This window comes from Harmonia axyridis, chromosome 1 (assembly GCF_914767665.1).
Source record: "Harmonia axyridis chromosome 1, icHarAxyr1.1, whole genome shotgun sequence".
In the NCBI taxonomy this organism is placed as follows: Eukaryota; Metazoa; Arthropoda; class Insecta; order Coleoptera; family Coccinellidae; genus Harmonia; species Harmonia axyridis.
The window spans coordinates 34316680-34340192 of NC_059501.1; the positions used below are offsets into that span (position 1 = coordinate 34316680).

Genomic DNA, 23513 nt, shown 5'->3' on the forward strand with positions numbered 1-23513 from the left:
TCTATGCAGGATCTTCTCTCTCCAACTTTGCAGTTTTTCTTGGATTGTCTGGTGGTTGTATGAAAATTGCTCCTTGTGAAGTTGTATATTATTATAACAACGATTTGATTTTGCATTTTCCGGCCGAAAAATGCAACTTTCTGAAATAAAAAGCGCCCAAATCACAGGTATATTATACATCTTAACACGCATAGGATTTTCATTGATTTTCAATATTGATATCCTGTACAGCCGGCGACCAAATGGTAAAATATGAATACGAAATTTACTTGTACGCCACCTGTACAGCTGGCTACCAATATAAAATAATTTCCGTATACAAATGGAAATTCAAAATTATGATATGCTTGGAGCTTGAAGTACCAAATCATATGGTCGCCGACTGTACAGATGGCAGTTAACGTGCTAAACTGATCCTTATTTCACAGGTCATAAGGAACCCTGTATATCCTCATTAATCCTTACTGTCCACTCTTATCCGAGATCTCTAAGAGAATCTTTCCTGAAACATTTTACACTTTCAAATCCCAAAGTTCAATAGTTTAGTTCGTGCACAAAAATAATATCTTTATAACTACATATTGAAAATTGTTATATTGTATTGTCAGAGTGTGTTGAATAATGAACCCTGCAGTAATCGATGCATATCATATAAAAGAAGGACGAGAATAATAAAATGTGAACATCAACTTTATGATTTCTCCCTTCGCAGTCGGCTTTCACACACTCCGTTAAGAGGGATTACCACCAGGTAGTTTTCCGCGTATCAGTCAAACATTCATTTCTCCACTGGCGCTCCTGCAATGACCAAACTTTGTACGATGTACAAAGTTGTACATTCAATTCATCTTCCTTCTCTTTACGAAGCATGTAAGTGGAGAGCAGTACTGTACGACATGGTCTTTTTTTTCACAAATTTACAATTTCATTTCTTTCGTAATAGTTTTTTGTAGGGTTTTTTCATCAATATTTTGAAAACATACCAGTGCTTTGTACATTGAACCTATCGTCAATTCTTCTGCGAAAAACGAAATTTGCTTCATTTCCAACTGAAAATTGTCATGCTACAATGTTTGAAGATCATTATTTTTTTGAAAAAATTATGTGAAAACCCAATGGAAGTCGATAGTTGTAAGTTGTAAGAGGAAAAATCATCTATCATCTCTTTTTGAATTTAGCAGTCACGTGGTGGGAAATATGCATTCAAAAGGCTTCCAAGAAACCCATAGTTTTTATTTCTTTTATTAGGAGTTGTTTGGTTTACCCTTTTTTCAAAAATGGTAAGTATTATTACCATTTTTTTTAATATGGTTTTATACACTATTTTGAAAATTATAGACCATCACGTCTTGTTTTGGATTTGGAAGTTTCTGTCAATAATTCCAATCCTATATAGTGTGTATAAAAATTCGAAGTAAAAAATATTTAACCGTGTTCAAGAAATGGTCAATATTCCAGTCTTTTTATACCCTTGTATAAATTAAATTTAAGAGGTAATGGTACCACGTGCGTTTGAGCGCATCTGTCAAAGTTTACCTATTCAGCTCCCTCCAGCCCCTCTGAGATGCCATCACTTTTCAGGATGAGTGGAGCAATCTCAAACGTTCTTCTGATCTTCCGTCCTTTTCTACCACATCTAAGAATTCAGATACGTTTGACGGCATTCAATTCTTACACGCCAGCCAATGAAATCGCAGCGAACTGTACGAACGGTTGTTCGAACATTTGGCAATGCAGCAACTTCGAGCTCGAAAGACAGGTACAGAGATGGTATTAGGTATCTTTCTAGGAAGGATTGACCAGATGTTTTGAAAGGAATAACTCGCTTTTTATGATGGGCAATAAAACCGATTTTAGAAAGGGTTGCGAAGTTGTGAGAAATATCAGTTAGGATCGACTATTATCAGATGGGTTCGAGAAAAAATGTATATGCTAAATTTGTTCAGATTCCTTCCTTCTTACGAAAATTAATTTGATTCAAAAACGTATTTAGTAGAATAATAAAAAAAAATCAAAACAAATGCACCGAAACTTTTCACATAAGCGGGTCACATTCATTGAGCAAAATATTGATTTTGCTCATTATGGTTAGCCAATCAAAATGAACCATCAATATGATGGTCATCCAAATATGATATCGGATGAATGATGGAACATGGGCATTTATGACCAATATTCATTTCAAGTCAGTTGTTATATCGTATTGATCAACATGCTGAATATTACGATTCATTTATATTGAAGGCAAAAAAAAAGTACTAAAATTTTCAAAAATTCTTATTTTCACAAACTGCCTTCGTACAAAAAACAGTTGTTATATCGCATTGATTCTCCATGTTCAGGATTACGATCCATGAATTTTGAAGGCATAAAAAGTACTGGAATTTGAAAAAAAAGCCTATTTTCAAAAATTGACCACGTACAAAAATCAGTTGTTATATAGCAATATCGCATTGATTTTCCATGCTCAGGATTACGATCCATTAATTTTGAAGGCAAAAAATATAACTAACATTTTTAGAAATTCTTATTTTAAGAAATTGCTTACGTACAAAAATAGGTTGTTATGTCGCGATATCGCATTGATTCTCCATACTCAGGCAATAATTTTGCATAATTTTGAAGGCAAAAAAAAGAATTAACATTTTGAAAAATTTTTATTTCCAGAAATTCACTATGTATAAAAATCAGTTGTTATATAGCAATATCGCATTGATTCTAATATTCAGGACGCTCAGGATTACGATTCATTTTTTGAAGGCAAAAAAAAGAATGGAATTATAAAAAATTCTCATTCTCAGAAATTGACTTCGTACAAAAATCAGTTGTTATATCAAAATATCGCATTAATTCTCAATGCTCAGGATTACGATCCAACAATTTTGAAGAGAAAAAAAGGACTCTAATCTCATTTTCAGAAATTGACTATGCAGAATCAAAAAATTTCTAAACAATAATAACATCTTAGTACTGACCTTCAATACAGGGGCGGATCCAGGCGATGTCTGAGGGGGGGGCCATAGAAAGTCACGGCTGATATCGATTAGCAAAATAGCGGAATTTTTTGTTGGTGCCTATCAAGACACGTGTTTTTTTATAGAAAGATGTATTTTAGTAAATCATAACATATTCAGTTTCCAAAATATTTGTAGTACAAAAACAAGTTCGAACAATTTCATGAATATATGTAGATGTATTTCATGAGAAAACTCGGGCACAAGAAAGTATGAGGTATAGAAAAAAATCATTATTTTTGCATAAAAATCAAGATTTAATTACCACAGTTAGAATGATCCGTTTCCTTTCGAATATGCGCCGTTTTGTTCTATAACTTGTTGCTTTTTTGAAGGTTTGTGTATGCCTCCCTCATAGAAGCCCTAGTCGATATTGGCGAAAAATTGAGACAGTCGAATTTCACAAGCCTCTGTTGAAACGAATTTTTCACCAGCAAAATTGTTCGCCATGGACAGCAAGATATGATAATCCCTTGGTGCCAGGTCCGGATTATAAGGTGGATGCATAAGAACTTCTGGCGAGTCACTATTGATGTGTGTGGCCTTACGTTGTCCCCAAGGAACACAATTCCTCTCCTGGTGGTTGCTTCTGGGCAATTGCTTCCTTCAGAAGGTCTAAATGTTGACAGTACAGATCCGAGTCAATATTGCCTTAGGGGAGCAGCTTATGTAGATAATTCCCTGCCAATCCCACCAAATACACAGTAAAACCTTCCTGACCGTTTCCGACAGCTCACCGCTCTTTTACTAGGACCGTTTTCACTTGACGTTGTCGTAAGTCATTCACATTTCATCACCAGCCACCAACCGTTTCCACAATGGGGTTATTTTATTGCGTTTCAGCAGCGATTCGCAAATGGAAATTCGGTCCAAGAGGTTTTTTGCAGTAACTCGTGTGGTACCCATACATCTAGCTTCTTCTTGAGACCAGCCTTTTGCAAATGGTTCAAAAAGGTTTTTTACGCAATCTTCAACTCTTGAGCAATGGAAACAGGACCCGAAAATGTCCTTGATTTTGTCGATATTTTAGACAATTGGTCTCCAGCATCAAGCATCTTTGACATAAAAATTACCGGAACGGAATCGACGAAAACAAAATTGCGCGTAATTGGCTATTACAGTATCAAGAACATAAACACTATTTAAATTTTCAGCCGCTTGGCTCGCATTTTCGCCTTTATCGAAGAAAAACTCAAATATAATGTATTTTTTCTTTGTTATTTTGTCCATCTTCAACGCGCGCTGAGTAAACTTATCACAAAACTGTCGCAAAAGATTATGTAGTACAAAATCTCATCTTTCTAACGCCATGTTGTGGAACCCGATCGGACTTATTAAACGCGTAATACAGATAACTAAAGCTATCTATTGGAAAAAAAAAATTAAAACTTAATGAGTGCATATTTTTCGGGAATTCAGGATACAGTTTTATAGTTATAAGGTCCGCGAGGGGGGGGCCATGGCCCCCATGGCCCCCCCCCTGGATCCGCCTCTGCTTCAATATTCCCCTATAATTACCAACCAGTTCAACTGAAATATTAATTCTTGTTGTGCATAAAAATAATCACATTTCCATACACTGAAAGATATTGGGATTGACTGAATATCTACGGAACAAATTTACATGATTAAAAAAACTAATAGTTGTCATAATTATTAGAATGACCACGTACTAATGAGATTATTCTCGGAAAATGTGAAAACTATAAACATGAAATTTGGTAAAAAAACAGTTCTTATATCACTTATTGATCTTTCATACTCAGGATCACGATCCATTAATTTGGAGGGCAAAAAAAGGACTAAAATATTTTTTGAAAATTCTCATTTTCAGAAATTGACTTCGTACAAAAATCAGTTGTTATATAGCAATATCGCATTGATTTTCCATGCTCAGGATCACGATCCATTAATTTTGAAGGCAAAAAAAATAACTAACATTTTTAGAAATTCTTATTTTAAGAAATTGCTTACGTACAAAAATAGGTTGTTATATCGCGATATCGCATTGATTCTCCATACTCAGGCAATAATTTTGCATAATTTTGAAGACAAAAAAAAGAATTAACATTTTCAAAAATTTTTATTTCCAGAAATTCACTATGTATAAAAATCAGTTGTTATATAGCAATATCGCATTGATTCTAATATTCAGGACGCTCAGCATTACGATTCATTTTTTGAAGGCAAAAAAAAGAATGGAATTATAAAAAATTCTCATTCTCAGAAATTGACTTCGTACAAAATTCAGTTGTTATATCGCAATATCGCATTGATTCTCCTTGCTCAGAATGACGATCCATTTATTTTGAAGGCAATAAAAGGTTCTCAAATTTCAAAAAATTCTCATGTTCAGAAATTGACTCACATCGTAACATCGTAGTACTGAACTTCAATATTACCATATAATTACCATTTCAACTGAAATGTTATTTCATGTTGTGCATGAACATAATCTCTTTCCCATACACTGAAAGATGAATTGGTATTGAATGAATATTTACAAAACAGATTATGCATGATTAAAAAACTAATAGTATCATCATAAGAATGACCATGAACTAATAAGATTCTTCTTGTTTTCCTGTAGAAATCAAATTTGATATTTTTACATGATACTCCCAAAAAGCAAGTAATAGGATCAGAATAAATAAATCCTTGAATCTCTTGTTACCCATATCGAAAAGAATTGACAGCTAACTAAACTGAATAAAGGTATGAACAGACCGACGTGCGACTGCGGGAGCGGGAAAGAAACTTTTGTGGGATGGAAATCAACGGCTTTGAGCAGTAAAACTTCTTCCTCCGAAAAACTGTCATTTTCATACATAATTTTAGATTCATACTAATAATCGTGTCTCATTATTTTCGCGTAGGTGTGCATGCTATGCAATCTGTCCGCTGAACGCATCGCTCCCGTTCCCGAAGTCCCGCGTCGATCTGTTCATACCTTCAAACTTTCGAAAAGAAACGAACAAGCTGGAAATCTTTCTATTCACCTAATACATACTGTTTACGACTCTAACTGAGAACTGATTCATAACGCAGCAACGTTGCCGGAATTATCAAATTGTAGGTAGTATTGAAGAATCTGGTGATTCGTTGCGAATTTATACAGTAGGGGCAGCACTATACGACGGTCGATTATTCTTTTTTATTACGAAGTGATTTCAGCTCTTTTGAAATGTTTTTCTGTAGTTTTTTTTTACGAATAATTTTAAAATAAATCAGTGATAAGCCCTTTCATCCATATCATCAATTCCTTTGCGGAAAACGAAAAGTTACCAACTTTTTTGTTTGTTTTTTCATTCGCAAATTAAAAATAGCCCGTCCCTGCCTTTCAGATCATTGTTTGAAGAAATTATCAGAAAACCCCATACAAATCGGTGATCTGCAAGAATAGTTATTCCCCTTTAAGTTTTGAACTGACCAGTCAAGTGGTACCATTCCCTCTTAACACAAACTTTCAATACGGCAAAAGAAATGAAAATAAGGTAAGTAAAAAGTATCAATTATATTAACTATGGTTTCAATTTACTAACAATCCAAGACACATATTTAGACACTTTCGTGTAAACACCTGGCCATCCTTCCATCCCGCATGGCGAAGGTCCAAACGAAACAACTCCAGCGGCGTACCAGTTCACCTCACCATCCTTGTCGGTGGAAATTGTCATCAAAGGACCACCACTATCACCCCTACAAGAATCTTTTCCTTTCTCTCCTCCTGCACATATCTGATATTCTCCCAAAGTCACTCTGGCAGCACTATAAATAGAATTGCAGGTTTGCTGGGACTGTACAGGTACCTATTTTAAGAAAATCAGGTTATTGATATTTTTATGATAATTAAACTGAAATTTTTAGGGTAGGTATTGTTATGGATTTTGTTTAATAAAAAATGGTCAGTCAGTAATAAAACCTAGTACAGTTAACGTCACTTGAATCAAGTTATTATTAAATATCAAATCAGAAAATTTAAAAATAGAAGAGGTCATTGAACATTGAAAGTAATCAGATTAAGATTAAAGGTTAGCTCTATAGACATGGAGAAGTATATACCACAGAAGGGAATTTGCTGGATGAAAATTTAAAGTTTGTTAGAAGATTGAAGAATTATGGATGAGTAATTTTAGATTCAATTAGGTATTAGAATCAATAGTTTCATTTCCAATTCTTCATTCTTGATTAAATTTTTTCTAATTTCTTGAATTGATTTTTTTTTTAACCCGAGAAACGTTAGTAGAATTTCGAAAAGTCAAAAATTCATTATTTTGTTATTGGATCGTAACATCAAATTCTAAACTGAATAATCCATTCGAAAATATAAAACAATATAGACGATCCATAACAATTTGGCAGCCAATATGGAATATGGAAACAAGAAGTAAAACGAAGGAGAGAATAGAAATGAAGAGAAATGTATGAGGAATCCATTGATTAATGAATAAAGTATTATGGAGTTGCTAATGACCATGAGGAAAGAAATGTAATAGGATAGCAATGACATACAAAATAAAATAGAACAAAATACTGAAGAAATTGAGCAAAATATAAAAAGTTTGGAGAATAAAATGGAAGGAATTCTTAAAAAATGGAAAGGAGAATGGATGAAAAAATTAATTGGTATAAATGAACAAGATGAAAAGTTGAAAGAAGAATTAATGCTGAACGAAAAATTAAAAAACACAAGAGGAGTTAGAAAATATTGATAAAACGTTGGAAAAATTGGTGGATGAAATAAAGATTTGTAAAGAAAATATAATGAATATTGAACGACAGGAGACAACTTTCACAAAAAATATTAGAGAAGCAAAAGAAAAAATAAGAAATACACAAGATGAAGAAACGAAAAGAGGTAATGCAGTACTAAAAGAAATGATCAGAAATATAAAAATACAAAATCATTTATGGAATGCAGAGTGTATATAAAAGGTTGGCAGGAATATCAGAACATTCAAGGAATATTTCTGGAGAAAAATTCAACAAAATTATGTTAGAAAACAGCAGGAGGATGAAGAAAAAAGAAATGAGTTCAAGAGCAAATTATGGGGCATTTTGTTATGGATTTTTTTTTAATCAAAAATGGTCAGTCAGTAATGAAACATAGTACAGTTAACATCACTTGAATCAAGTCAAAAAATATCAAAGCAGAAAATATAAAAATAGAAGATGTCATTGAACATTGAAGATCAAAGGTTAGCTCCATAAACATAGAGAAGTATATACCACAGAAGAGGATTTGCTGGATAAAAATTTTAAGTTTGAAGAATTATAGATAAGTAATTTTAGATTTAAGTAGGTTTTACAGTCAATAGTTTCATTTTCAATTCTTCATTCTTAATTAATTTTTTTCTAATTTCTTAAATTGATTCTTTTTAACTCTAAGAGACCCCTGAAAAGTCAGAGAATTTTGTTATTGGATCATAATATCAAATTTTGAATTGAATAATCTATTCGAAAGTACTCCATTCGAGGTGGTAACTCAACAAATTCGAAAATGATTCAAAAAATGTAGTTCTCTAATTATGTGGCAAATTCGATCATTCTGTCATACCTTGAACAACAAAATCGTGCGAGAATATCTCAGATTCACACAGATTTCATGGTTATATTTCATTATTATATGTTGGTACTCGGAACTTTCCTGTCACAGATTTATCAATTATCCTGCAAATTTGTGATACAGAAAACTGTTCCGTCAACCAACATTTTTCAACGCCAAAACCACTGAACGATTTTTTTGGAAATATTCCATTAATTTCAATTGAAATTCAGTGAATTAGAAAAAAAATGGTGTCATACTCGTACAGAAGGATAATTCAAACATTCGTTCGAAACATCGTTCTAATAATTTTGACTTTGTGGAAGAATATCAATGCCTTCTGCACTTGTATTATGAATAAGTATTCTTTCTCGATAATTTGGTGGTTTATGAATAAACGAGCACTCAGAAGCTCCTAAATTCAAGTCAATGCCTTACTCATTTTTTTACTATTAATATTCATAAGGACATACCTGTAGTTTCAATTTTACATTGCTCTCGGACCTATTTTCTGTTTTACCCCAACCTGCTACTGTCAGTCTGTTTCCATTATATGTTTTTGATTTCTCTTCTTCTGCTAGTGGCAGACATATGGGCTTGATATAATCTGAAAACAGCCTTTCAGTTCAGACAATGTTGAAAAAGTATGTTTTCAAGTTGAAATTTCAACAATTTTGAAAGTTTACTTATAAAACGTGTCAAAAGAATTATTCTTGGAAACAAATATACTGGAAAAAATTCTACATGAAATTTCAAGATTGACAATCTTAAACTATGTATTAACAATTTTTATTAAAATTTTGAGAATTGTTTCTAAACATGTGATAAGTTAATTAATAATATTTCAAAAGGAAGTTACGATGTTTCTATGTATTTATAATTTATGAATTCAAACATTTAAATAATAACAAAGTGATGCTACATATAAGGAAATCATTACTACGTATTTATAATTTATAGAGACCCTGTACATCCAAAAAAAAATCGAGTTAAGCTACATATGAGAAAATTAATTAATTTCTGTTGTAACTAGTATTTTTTCACTAAATAAAGCATTATTATTATTATTATTATTATGAATTCAATTTGGTTTCGTGATCTACTGACATTGCATAATATGTAAAAATTGATTCAACTGCATTTCAACAGACATTTAGAATAGAATAGAATAGAGTTTATTCAAATATTACATTGATTGTTTAAACTCTAGGAAAAACTGTGAGTTATTTATAATAGCTGTTTACAGTTGTTTAAAATAAATTTCACTCTAACTAAAACAAATTTATAAAATACTAAAATAAAAATCTTGTTCTGTCCCAGCTTCCTTTCCTCGTCACGCCGTTGTATATATTTCGTCTTCATCGGGTTCACATTAGCGAAATTAATGTTTGTGTTTCCCATATTTTTTCACAAAATAGATTTGTACTCTTCAGATAAATAATTTCAGAAAAGATTATTTCTTCAAATATTGAATTTGGAAAATTGAGATTGTGTCTGAATGACCTGAATATAAAAATCCTAAGAAATGAAAATCATTGCTTACTTGTATATTGTACATCTCTTATAAGCCTCAATAAAGCAATGTCATGGTACTGGTTCAGATCCGTTGGATCATACTTTTCATGGGCTATCCTTTCTTCAACAGGCACATTAACGGTTGGATCACTACATTCAGTGTTGAATCCATTATTAACACAGTCTCTATCTTGTTCTGTGTCATATTCTCCCAAACGAACACTCACCCTACAAAATATAAAAACTCAAATCTGACAGGCACTTTGAATTAAACACGTATTTCAATAGTATATTCTACAACAAGTTGCAGAATGAGCTCCTATTCCGACACGGATGCGAAATTCGAAAACGAACGAAGAAGAAGCGAGTTTTCGAACGCATGAGTGTTGGAATTGCTTTCTGCAACGAGTATCAGACGATATTTTTTGCATTTCAGTCAAGATTTTTGAAAAATGTTCGAAATTCAATGAAAAATTCATATTATATATCCTAGTGACTTTTGTTATGTATCTTGGCAGTTGGTGTGATTGTGACGAAATGTGACAGATTACGGAATTTGAATATGAATCGTTTCGAATTTTGAAATAACTTACAATTACGCATTGAATTCTTGAATTATGACGGACAAAATCAATTTTATACCACAAGAATAGAGAGAAATTGGGAATAATGTTGCAAATCATTTTACTATATCCAAATTATATTATATTGACAATTATTAACGTTTGTCGTCAATACTTTGGAAGTCAGTATTGACAACCACAAAACGAAAAATATAACTGAAAACGATGCTGTAATGAGTTCATTACAGCACTGTTTTTAGAACTGTAATGAAGTCATTAAGATACTGAAATAGAGAAATACTATTGAATAGAAAATACATTGCAAATTTCATACAATGATTTCTTCATATACCACAAAGGATTGAATATTTGGAACCTAACCGCATTAGGCATGTTTAAGACATTTTAAAACTCAAAACAAACAGGGGCCAATTATTTTTTTGATGCATTTTTTTTAATCTTTTCTTCATTCGACGTATATAATTAATAATTGTTTATCTAACTAAAAATAGGGACAGATCTAGATTATGTCTGCTTGGACGTTGTGTAAAATGTGGTTTTATTATATTTATTTATATCCATTACTTGTGTCTCCTTGATATCTCGAGTGTCTTTTAGGTAGTTTTCTAGGGTGGCAGTGCCCCTGGGAGGGAAATTGGAGACGCCTAAAGAGTCAGTTCTAGCGTTCGACTTCACTAACAAAAATGTCGCATGTTCAAAATTCTAAATGCAATTTCTTAAGTTGATATTTTTCCAAAACGTTCAGATACTTTACCCCACCTCCCCCCCCCCGAAACTTTGAATTGCCCCCTTGGAGAAGTGTAACTTCTCGGTAATTGGCGAAAAAACAGTTTATATTTGTAATAAAATAATTGCTCATATTTTTGAGGAGCAGATGACAATTTAAAACATTTCGCGTAATTTTAAATTCCAACGGAAGCTATCTCTTTCATAACCACTACATAACCTCAACATCCGTCTAATTTAATCACCGAAATATAAACAACAAATACTCAACATACCACATTTTATCATATGAAAATTATCGAAATAAACTTTTGACCACGGTCCCTAATATTTGCTAATATTTCAAATGATGATCACATGGGGTTCCAATTCGTCATCATTCTTGATTATCTATACGATCAGAAACACTTCAAAGATGTTCTTTTTCAAATCGTTTTAGTCTCTGGATCAATGAAATATTGTAAGAGGACATAACAAAATAAATAGTATCTGCTTTTTTCAATTTCATATGAAATCGTATTTTTGAACTTGAAATTGCGTTGTGAAATGTACAGGGTGGGCAAATTTCGATGTTTTAGCACTACAACTTTTGAACCAGAGGAGATAGACAAAATCTGATACCCACTTCTCGATCCCTTTTTCTGAGAAACTAAAAAGGGTAGTTTTCGTTTTTGGCCACCTTCTTTTGTTTTCGAGTTATAAGCGAAAATTGGAAAAATGGCGATATCGAAAAACATTTATATCTCCGCTAATACTGATGATAGAGCTCTGAAATTAAAACATTATACAGGCACTTTTTTACGTAGAATCCAGTGGCGTGCTCGTATTTTCAAAAGGGTTTTTAATTACGAAGCTATGACCCAAAGTTATGTTTTTTTAAATGGGAACACTAGATTTTTGTGCCATTTTCTGAAAGCTTAATTTTTCCTGATTTCAAAAATATATAACATCGTATGATTCGTATCAAAATGAATAACAGAAAATGGTCAAAAACCTTTTTTTCCTTAAGAGTCTCAATATTTCTATGGTTTCAACTGTTGATGAGCCTTCCTTTAACAAGAGCAGTGTCCTTCCATCAATCTGATTATTTCTATGCTTTTCACTTATTTCTACAAAATTCGAATCTATATTCATTTTATACAAATAGTTTCGAAAAGATAAACGAACTTGGAAAAAGGTTCCTAGGTAGCTTGAACACAGTTTCAAATATCATCTATTGAAATATCGAGAAGAGGTGTCGACTGTGCATTGTGCAATTGTTGTCATAATTAGGTAAAATATTATTTCTTGTTTGTCCCTTCGTAGTTAAAATGTTGAGTTCAATCAGATATGCATTGTTTCATATGCTGTTTAAAATGGATTGGTACTTGTGCGTATTGATTCTGGAGACCTATGTAAATGATCTCCTGATACATGCATCTCATTACAACTCTTTCGATTGAAAAATTCGATCTTGTGGTTTCTCCGTTATTTTCAAATCAATTTTTAGATAAAAAAATTTATAAAACACATCTAGATTCGAATTTTGTAGAAATAAGTGAAAAGCATAGAAATAATCAGATTGACGGAAGGACACTGCTCTTGTTATAGAAAGCTCAATTTTTCTGTGTTCATCAACAGTTGAAACCATAGAAATATTGAGACTCTAAGGTGAAAAGAGGTTTTTGGCCATTTTCTATTATTTATATTGATCCGAATCATACGATGTTATATATTTTTGAAATCAGGAAAAATTAAGCTTTCAGAAAATGGCACAAAAATCTAGTGTTCCCATTTAAAAAAACATATCTTTGGGTCATAGCTTCGTAATTAAAACCCCTTTTGAAAATACGAGCACGCCACTGGATTTTACGTAAAAAAGTGCCTGTATAATGTTTTAATTTCAGAGCTCTATCATCAGTATTGGCGGAGATATAAATGTTTTTCGATATCGCCATTTTTCCAATTTTCGCTTATAACTCGAAAACAAAAGAAGGTGGTCAAAAATGAATACTACCCTTGTTAATTTCTCAGAAAAAGAGATCGAGAAGTGGGTACCAGATTTTGTCTATCTCCTCTGGTTCAAAAGTTGTAGTGCTAAAACATCGAAATTTGCCCACCCTGTACAGGATATTTCATCAAAAAAAGTAATGAATTGTTTGAAGGTACGACGTAGATTGTTAATGTGCATTTTAGTAACTATTTGTATTTTCATAACTATAGTTGAGAGCACTCATTTGATTTGAAGATAAATTGGCTCTTGGAAATTCTACTTTTTTACTACTGAGGAAACCTTTTCTGTGTCAAAAAGTATGTCTTGTTTTATTAAATGACTTTGCGCCCCTTCAATTTGGCGCCCCGGTAAAATGTCCGATTTGCCGGTCCTGGTGGCAACCGTCTATTGAAATTAAATTGGAATAGAGAAAGTTAAGCCTGTTTCAAGAATTTGCCAACACATACTGACAGACACGACCAGAAAGCAAGGTCTGATATGCATTATCCGAGCCGGAATAAACAATTCGCAGACCAAAAACCTTGGGTAGACTAGGAAACAGCACGGAAAAATAAAATAATCGAATTAGACTCAACGAGCGATTGTTTCATTGAAACTTCCAATGAGATTAATTCAGTTGCTTTCATTTAAGATTGATATAAATTTCAGTTTATTTCACTAGAAAATAAAAATAACTTGAAAGAAATGTCTACACAAAATGTCCAAAATCCTCGTTCCCAGAAAAACATGCAACATATATTTATTGTGATCAATAATGATTCCAATGATCATTTTGAATTTATATATTCAATGATTTAATTTATGACAAAAATCATACATAATTTCTAATTCCATCATGGAATGCTGATTTTTCTTTCAAGCTACAGTCGGAGATTAAGGAAATTTCCAGACGCATATATTAATAAATTACAACATGTTTGATGAGTGAATTATAATAATTAATACTTACAACTTCCATGTTTTCGGGAGATCCTTGCCTTTGAGACAATGGGAAGCGGTTAAAACGTATCTCTTACTAATTAGAACTCCACCACAATAAAATCCTCTGTGGCGGTTAGCTGCAAAATGTTAAATATATCAACGATTCATCATTCCCTAAGTACTATTTCGAGAGCACCTATAATTGTAGGTGATTTTTGAAAAACGCTTGTCATTCAATCTACGTAAATTATTCATTTTTAGAATAATTCCTGAGATATTATTAAGCCTATTTTTTTAACTCGATGTTTTCGAGTTGGAAATATTCTTTTGTTTCCATTATTATTATTGAATGTTGTAAAGCGTGATGTACATTTTTTGATATACCTGAAGTATTCAGATAGCTTTAAAATTTAGATGCAAAGCAAATTTAGACGTTCTTCATGGCAATGTGAAAAATATATTTTAAAATCGGTGATACCACTTCTGTCAATACATCTCACGAGATTTGAACTAGGTATTCTTTTAACGGTATATATCACGATTTTTTGAAATGAGCATCATGAACAATTATTCAAATTAATGAATCTGAATTCAGTTGAAATGAAATAGATTATTACACAAGTAAGGATAATTTTCTCAATATTATATGTCGTCGTCTTCATCAACAATGAAATGAAAACATTCATTTTAGAGGATGTATTATTGAGATGTTATTCCAATAAAGAATTAATAATTTCCTCCCAAGCAGCTTGAACTTCGTGAATTGACTGTGACTATCATAGTTTTTAGATCTTTCCTAATACAGAGGGGTTCGTCTATCATCCCCACATATTTTTGATATGATTTAAATCCGGTTAACGAATTGGCTATAGTACAACATTTCTTGAAGAAGTCCATTGTTTGACAAGCAAAAAAAAGGACGTATGGATTGTTTTTTAGATCACGAAGTGAATTGGCCAAATCAATATATCGCCCATACCTCGAATAAAGTGAAAAAATGATCAGTTTCCATAGAAATACATACGAACTTTTTCTAAGGCCCACAAATCAAGTGAAGTGTAATACTTGTAATGTCAAAATGAAAGTTAAACATGTGAATGCTTAGGTAATTGATCCAGAAAATGTCAATTCATAATAGAACCACATATGTAGGTATACATAATGAATAATTGCAATTTATTCACTACTACTCACGTTTTTCGTATTCTATCAATGCCATCCATGGGAATTCGTCTAGTTCCGCTTTTTCACCACCAAAAATTCTATTATTGGTATCTTGGCCACAAGTGAATTTATCGGGTAGTAAATTTGATGATACGGCTCCTCCTGTAAATCATATTCGACTGATTCATCTGTGAGCAAATTATATCCTATGAAATAAAAATTTGGGTAAACAATTGTTATTTGGTATTGACATAAACCGAGGCATAAACGAATCGAAACATTTGGAGATTCAGTGAGGATAAATGCTTGATCAAACATACCTACCCAAATTTCAAGAGTAGAAAATTACATTTTTCGCAGACAATTTTATAGAGCTAGATCACTATCGAAATCGTCACCGCTGGATATATAAACCCACCTCACTAGGGTAGAGTCACCATGATGCACTATGGAGAAGAAAAGTGTATTTTGCACTGGGTGTTGAACTGATAATTACATTAGTGATCTCGAAATAAAACACCGCAATTCTCAGACAGAAAGGGGACCTTCGAAATTAGCTTGAGAACGCCTCGCCAAACCTTTTGCTTGGCGTGGCAGTGATAGGTAGAACTAATTGCCCAATATTACTCCCAAAAAAGTTTGTCACGTTACTTTATGAATAAAACTTATGGAAAAGATACGAGAAATACAAATATTACAACCGGTAGACTTGTTGACTACAAATTGGTGGAGAGGAATTGGGGACAAACAAAAACATGCCTTTGGGGATAATTTCAATATCAAAATGGACAACAATGTTCGCTAAAATCTTGAAATGAGCACGAAAAAAAACAAAATAACAAACCATTTCCATAGAGCATCTGTCATTTCAGCATTGGCGAAAAAAGGAGTTGATAGACAAGTGTTAATTAAAATTACGGGCATTCGAGTGCACACTCCTTAAAACTCCTTGAAATAGGTACTGCTATAACATCATTTGGAACTTATTCAAAATCTTAGAGAGGACAATCATATATCTGCTACCAATAGAAATTACCCGGAATTGTAATTTTCTCGGACCTCTCAAACATTATTAAATAACTTTTGGACTCGCCTGACGGCAAGTGATTTTAATACAAAATAGAATTCTTCATTCCTTTACTTTTTTGAAAGTTTTAAATTCATATGATATTCTCTTTTTCAAAATAATAAATTTTCCCTATGCTTTCTTTATGCATTTAAGCTACACAGCACTGAATTTCTTTAGTTTCTGTCATATCCAGATTACCTAAAGGCTTTTGATGATGATGATAATGAAAAGCATGCGTCCAAAAAATAATCATCATACTTTGGAATGATAAACATAAACTAAGAAAAGATTCTTAAATTATGTAACTCAACTTGTCGATTGCTTAGAGAAAAAATTTGGAAAACAATAGAGGAAACCATCAATACAAATTCTATACCAAAATTATTATGAAAACGTTTACTTTTACATGCAATTAAATTAGAAAAAATCTCAACAACAATTATGTTTCATCAAAAAAACTTAATCATATTGGAAAGCTATCTGAACTCAAACTCGAAACTTTTTGGTTGTTAAGATTTTTCAATTCAACATTTCTATAGAAAACGTATAGTTCTACCAACTGAAGCAATCAAACTCTCGAATGAGTCCAATATCCACAATGATGCAATGTCTTGATGTTTTCATGTAACGTTCAGTTTCCGAGAAGATTTTAGTTAGTGCTTAGTAATCCATAAAAGTGCTCTGGAGCCTTGTAGTGCTCGGGATTACTTTTGGGGATTACTGAGCACTAAACTTTTTCGAAAAATGACGTACTAAGCACTGGTTAAAAATAGTGCTCAGGAGCACAAAGGTGCTCTGAGTGCTTACACGAGCACTCAGCACAGAGTTTTCAGACAGCTCCGCTTCCATCATTTTCAAACTGATCTGATTACCTACATATTTCAACATTGTATTGTATATCCTTGACTTGAAGCATCAATATCTAGTATCTAGTAGGTACATAGTGTGGTATTGTTCTCTCACCATTTGTTTCTTCTGTATTTACAGGAATACTAGTAAATGGATTGCTTGTTGACGCTGGTAACGTAGGTAGTGGTGAAGTCGTTGGAGGACAACAAACTTTAGGAACTAAACCAACAAATCCACACTGAGACTGTCTGAGAAAATTAGCATCTGCTGAAGAAAGTGGTCTTTTCTGTAGGATGGCGTATAAAGCTGTACATTCCTTTATTATAATACATTCTCCTATGTCGTTATTTGGCGTTCTGCATGGAGGATCTAGAAACAAGAAAATAGAACTAAAATAACCTCATTCAAGATTTTAAGGGCTTCTGTTCGAATTTGATGGAAATTCATTAGTAAATGAAATAATACAAATCTCTACACATTTAAATGTTTCGACAATTGTTTCGCCAAAAATGTGGCATCGTCAGGAATTCGACATTTCATATTTCATTGCTAATTATAGTTGAATCAAACTTATATGAATAACAAAACTTGAAAGTTGACAGAAAATCCTTGAAAACTGAAAGAGGCATAATAAATTGGACATTCGCTGATTAGGATATCGAAATATACGTATTCAATGAGGGGGATAAGTTAACATCTGTTTGCCCATTCAGAATAATATTTTGGGATTTATAACTATTTATTTCCAGAGAATACAGTCCTTATATATGCTGTATGGAGAATTCAGTGACACCGCCAGCTTTCAAAAACAAGGGTGGCCAAGGGGGAGCCGATTTTTTTTTTGGGGGGGGGGCAAAGTAAAGCGAAATTATAGTTCTGCTAATTTAAGATTTAATAATTCAAATTTTAGGGGGTGTCAGCAAAATTTTAGGGAGGGCCCGGGCCCTCCCTGACCCCTCTATAGCGTCGCCACTGGGAGAATTAAAAAAATGTATGGCCTCATTCTTTAAAATTATTTACATATGTCAAAGTAATCTCATATATTTCATTTCTACCAAAATCAAAAGCATCTCATTTATCAGTTCGCATAATAATTTTTGAACTGGCAAGAGTACCTACATAGATTTCAATCAATCAAAGACAACATTACATTTAATTAATCAATTACAATTTCAGAAAATTTGATCGAAGAATACTAGCAACAAAATGTAAAATTTATTTTTCATATATTTAAATTTATTTATAAGGATGAAAATTGAAGATTTAAAAATGGCACTCAGATTTCATAGTGGACTATAGAAAGCAACCGAAATAGTTTGCAAGTATATTGAAGGGTGAAGGTGCACTTTTTTGAATGCTGGAGCAATTGATGGATTTTTACCTAGATTTTAACTTGACTTTGGTGATCATATGGATTACCACAAATCTATGAATGGAGAATTATTCAAAATTTCTGCTGTTGAACCTTCTCTGCAGATAATTGGCACAAGATTTTTTAGTTCCCAACTCAGATACGAATTTCAAAAATTCTTCGGAAAAAGACCGAAGCAAGAATTTTAAAGGGAGGAAAGATTTAAACCACTCAAAAATAATAAAAGAGTGCAATTTAATCATATAATGCACAAATTGAAAATGATTCCATGCAAAAATGCCTTAAATAGTATGTAGGTGAATCACTGTCATTCCATTAACTTAGTCACAATATTCAAATTATCAACAAGTTTTTTTTGTTTCCTTCTCCATTGCAGCTGCTACAGCTAATAAGATAATATAGCACGTTTAGAGTTATAAGATTAGAATTTTGCAAACCGGTACCCAGCACCCATCAAGAATACAATAATTATTGAAAAATTTTCCAGTGGAAACAAACATGCATTTTTTAATGATCTTCAATGGGGACTTCTATCTTTCATAGGCGACTCTTGTTTGAATGGATATCTCTTAATTGGAGTTCCTTGAAATGTGAAAACATTCCACTATATTTTTGCGCTATCGAACAAATTTATATTTTCAAAAATTTAGGAGATAAAATTATGAAAATAATTTATACTAGTTATTTTCATGATGGAATCAAAGCAATTTTAAGTGAAATTTTCGTAATCATAATAGAGCCGCGACTGGACGTTCAAGGCCTTCTTCGATGTCAATAATTCCTGAATGAACTATAGGTATAACTACCTGCTTGTCCAAAGTATACCTTAGGGCAATAATTACCAATCGAACTGTTGACTCCAGATAGATTTTCTTTATCGCTCATTAGGTTTTTTTCATAAAGGTTTCAAAATTACTGATGAATACTATAAACTATTTTACAATTTTTCTTTAGTTTATTATTTTCTGATGTATAATTGAATTTCAATGACAAATTGTTCTGATAGGTTTATAATTTCCAAAATATTCTTTTCGAATGAATAAACAGAGTCAAATTCATCTCCGTTGTTGAATATCTTCCGATAGTGCAAAAATACCAGGGGGCAAATTGGAAATTTCATTATGTTTTCATGGATTTTTCTGTAAACTTTCAAATTTTGGCACCTATATAAGTTTAACCACAAGCTCTAGTTTGTTTAAATTGAAATGTAACATTCTCAACGAAACCACATCAGTGTTGGTGAAAAATTGTCGAACCATTGAAATTATAATTTTTTGTTCATTTTGTTCAATTTGCTCCTGCCTACTCAACTCAATCTTAACTTAAAACATTCATAATATCAATATTATGAGTTCGACTCCAACCAGAATTGGATATTATGTAACATTGTTTATAATGAATAATTCAAAATGAGATCATCTTCAGACAAAACGAAAATATTTGTATTAAATTATTTTATTAAAAAAAAAATCTTCTATGATTCTGAACAGGGGGGACTACATATTCCCAATTCGAAATTTCAAAATAACTGACATTGTGAAGAAATGATAAAGAGATCCGTTCAGGGAACAAAGGATTAAAAAGGAACTGAAAAAATTGCCTTCAGCAAGAGCATGACTGACAAAACTATTTTCAACATTTGAATGCAACCGTTAAATCTAATCAGAACGTTTCGGAAAGTCAGTTTAAATGCTATAATCAAATCAAAAACTCATCAACTGAATTTGTGCAGTGAAGACAAATTTGACATTTCGTTCATTCAACGTTGATACTGAACAAAATTTTGATTTGGTATTATTTTTGTTGAGAGAAAGATGGGAATTCGTTAACTGCATCGAATTTAACCTGTCTTTTCTCAGGAATGAACAGCGTCGTCACAAAAAAAAAACAAATAGCCGATTAAAATTGAATCTTAACACGATTTTAAAAATTTCCAGTTCGAATCATAAAGGGCATCTGATAAGTATAAACTATGACTATATGACGTAATATTATGGTTTTATCAGTATAAAACAGAATACATAATAGGATCTGAAAATACGATGCGTGGTAATTGAAGATTTATTTGAATATTCTTATATATTGTCAATAAGATTTTTCAAAAGAATATGTGAGTAATCATAAAACCTATTAGAGATTGAATAATAGGTTTTGTTTTCGAATGGAATTATGTGGAAGTGTTTACCTAATTATACATTATGATAATGATATACTGACTTACCTGCTCTAACATAAACCTTCAGAGAGAGAAGAAATAGAAGATCTATAATAATTGAGTAATATAAAGCCATATCAAATCACTGACACATCACTCAATGTTATAATTTCACTTTTTGAGAAGTGCCGCAGTCAGCAAAGAAAACAATGACCCATGCTGTCGTACAAATAATATCTTGTCCGCCTTGGAATAATTATATCAAAGCTACTCCGCAGAGTTTAACGTAACCACTGTTATGGGAATCACCATGCAGTTGGAAGTGGATATTCCAATCCAAATCGGAAAGGTGGGAGATAAATATTCATCGACCAAACACCTACTTGTTTTTATTATCAATATATAAGAATTAATCTCAAAGTAGGTACTTCTCATTACCAAATTTTCCGAACGAAAAACTTGTTTCTTGAATTAAAAGGTGAAATAAGTAATTCGTGAATAGCGCTGATTTGCCATTAAGTGATTTCGGCGCTTGTTCATCTATGCAGACCAGAATGACTTTGTTAGAGACAACGAGATGTGGCTATGATGCATAAAGTTATTTCAGTTATAATTATAAGCAACGCTGTAATCAGAGGGTTCCGAGGGGACCTGGGCCTAACCGCAGTCAACATGAAATTTTGAATAAATCTTTAAATTATTATTATTATTATAGATCTACAAGCAAAATTTTATCTCTGTCGGATCTGTTGTAAGGGAAATATGGAGTGAATATGTGCGACAAACTTCAGGGAGTGATTCTACATGAAAAAACTTCAGTTTGAAAATACATCGTATTCCGAGATAAGGGATGTGGAAGTTCATTTATTGCTCTCAAATTTTGCAAGAAATGAATGGTACGCCACTGGGATATTTCAAATTAAAAATCATTTTTGAACTCCTCGTTGTTCAATTTGTACCAAAAAATCTTCTATGCCTTTTTTCGTTTGAAAAAATAAAACATCTTAACGCGTGTAATTTCTTTAATGAATTATTAGATAGTTTTTGTCTCAAATTGAATGAGCAATTCAAAAATGGTTTCATTTTGAAATATTTCAGTGGCGTACAATTTTTTTCTTTCAAAAAATTAAGAGCAATAAATAAACTTCAATACCCCTTAAGAAGCAATTGCGAACTAAAGTTATGTGGCAACATGTCAATATTTTTTTATGTAGAGTCACCCCCTGAAGTTGGCCGCACATATTCACTAATCCCTGTATAAGGGTTTTTTTTGTTAGCCTGTTGAAATTTTCTATGGTTTCAAAGAAGCAATACACATGAAATATTGAACCAAATTTATTGAAGATTAACCTTCAAATACACACTTGTTCCTAGCAAAGGAATCGGATAATATATTATTTGAGTGTTTGGTGTCTTCGTTCAATTGGTTTATCGAAATCATTGACTGTCTAAGTTCAGAAAAGTTATTGACGTTTTGCCAGAGAACATGTCTGCTATATTCAGGAAATGTTGCTTGCAAGTAGCATAAGGTTAGAATAGTAAGCCATCAGATCTATTTTGTTGGTGGATACAGGGCTGCCGCTAGACATTTTGGCGCCCTGGCAAAATAAGATGTTGCCGCCCTACTTTGCCTTTTTTATCTGGATTTTCTTTGAAGGGGCCTCTGTTCTTCCTCCCAGGCATCTTTTCAATTTCATATGAAAACGTATACTTCAATTTAAAATCACCTTGTCAAATTAATCCATGGACGTTTGTCGATTTCATCAAAAAACGTCCTGAATTGTTCAAAAGTACGGCTCTCTATAGTAGAAAAATTAGAACTTAAAGGTAGATTTTATTACCCATTTGTATTTTTGCTGGTTGAGAGCACCTATTCCATCTCTTGAAGGTGCATTTTAGGACCTCTAAAGTATTTTTATATTCGATTGAAAAAAATTGCTCTTGGTAATTTTATTATTTTACTACAATGAGTAGTATTTACTAAAAATACATTTTATGTCAAAAAGTATGTCTTGTTTTATTAACTGACTTAGCGGTCCGGTCAAATATCCGGTTTGCCGAACCTGGCGGCGGCCCTGGGTGGATATACCTAGATAACAAATAGATAATCGGTTGCAAGCAGTTCCACCAGCCATAGGGGTGATGGCCCCCCTCGCGAATATTATAAATATAAAAGTATATCCTGAATAACCGAAAAATATGAGTGGAACCTCAGAAGGGTGAAAGATTAGATAAGATTTAGAATGATAGAAGAGAGGGACATTTGCAGCAGTCTGAATGTTGATAATATCATCCAAAGATTCGGTAGTAAAAATAGGAATAGGAGCTCCCAACTATTATTTATAGTTATCAATAGGTACTAAAATGCACCTTTAAGACCTACGTCGGTTTTTACCTTTGAACTTATAGAGCGTCGTACTTTTAAGTATGCCTGACATTTTTGAGGAAATCGACAAAACGTCCTTTGATAAATTTGACAAGATCATTTTAAGTTGAAAATACAATTTCATATAAAATTGAAATGATGCCTTATGAGAATAACAGAGGCTCCTTCAAAGAAAATTCAGATGAATTAGGCAAAGCAGGGCAGCAAAATTTTATTTTGC

The 23513-nt window shown here is 32.4% G+C and overlaps 1 protein-coding gene across 1 annotated transcript; it reads right to left on the reverse strand.

Annotated features, from left to right (window-relative positions):
• Positions 1-6513: 6513 nt before the first annotated feature.
• On the reverse strand, positions 6514-21223 carry LOC123671492 (CLIP domain-containing serine protease 2-like). Its single transcript, XM_045605365.1, has 7 exons — positions 20974-21223; positions 17495-17749; positions 15493-15624; positions 14327-14435; positions 10103-10302; positions 9033-9166; positions 6514-6823 (listed from the first exon to the last, which is right to left on the reverse strand). Exons 1-7 carry the CDS (start codon positions 21041-21043, stop codon positions 6536-6538), a joined length of 1188 nt encoding a protein of 395 aa, XP_045461321.1. The 5' UTR covers positions 21044-21223; the 3' UTR covers positions 6514-6535.
• Between the last annotated feature and the right edge of the window lie 2290 nt (positions 21224-23513).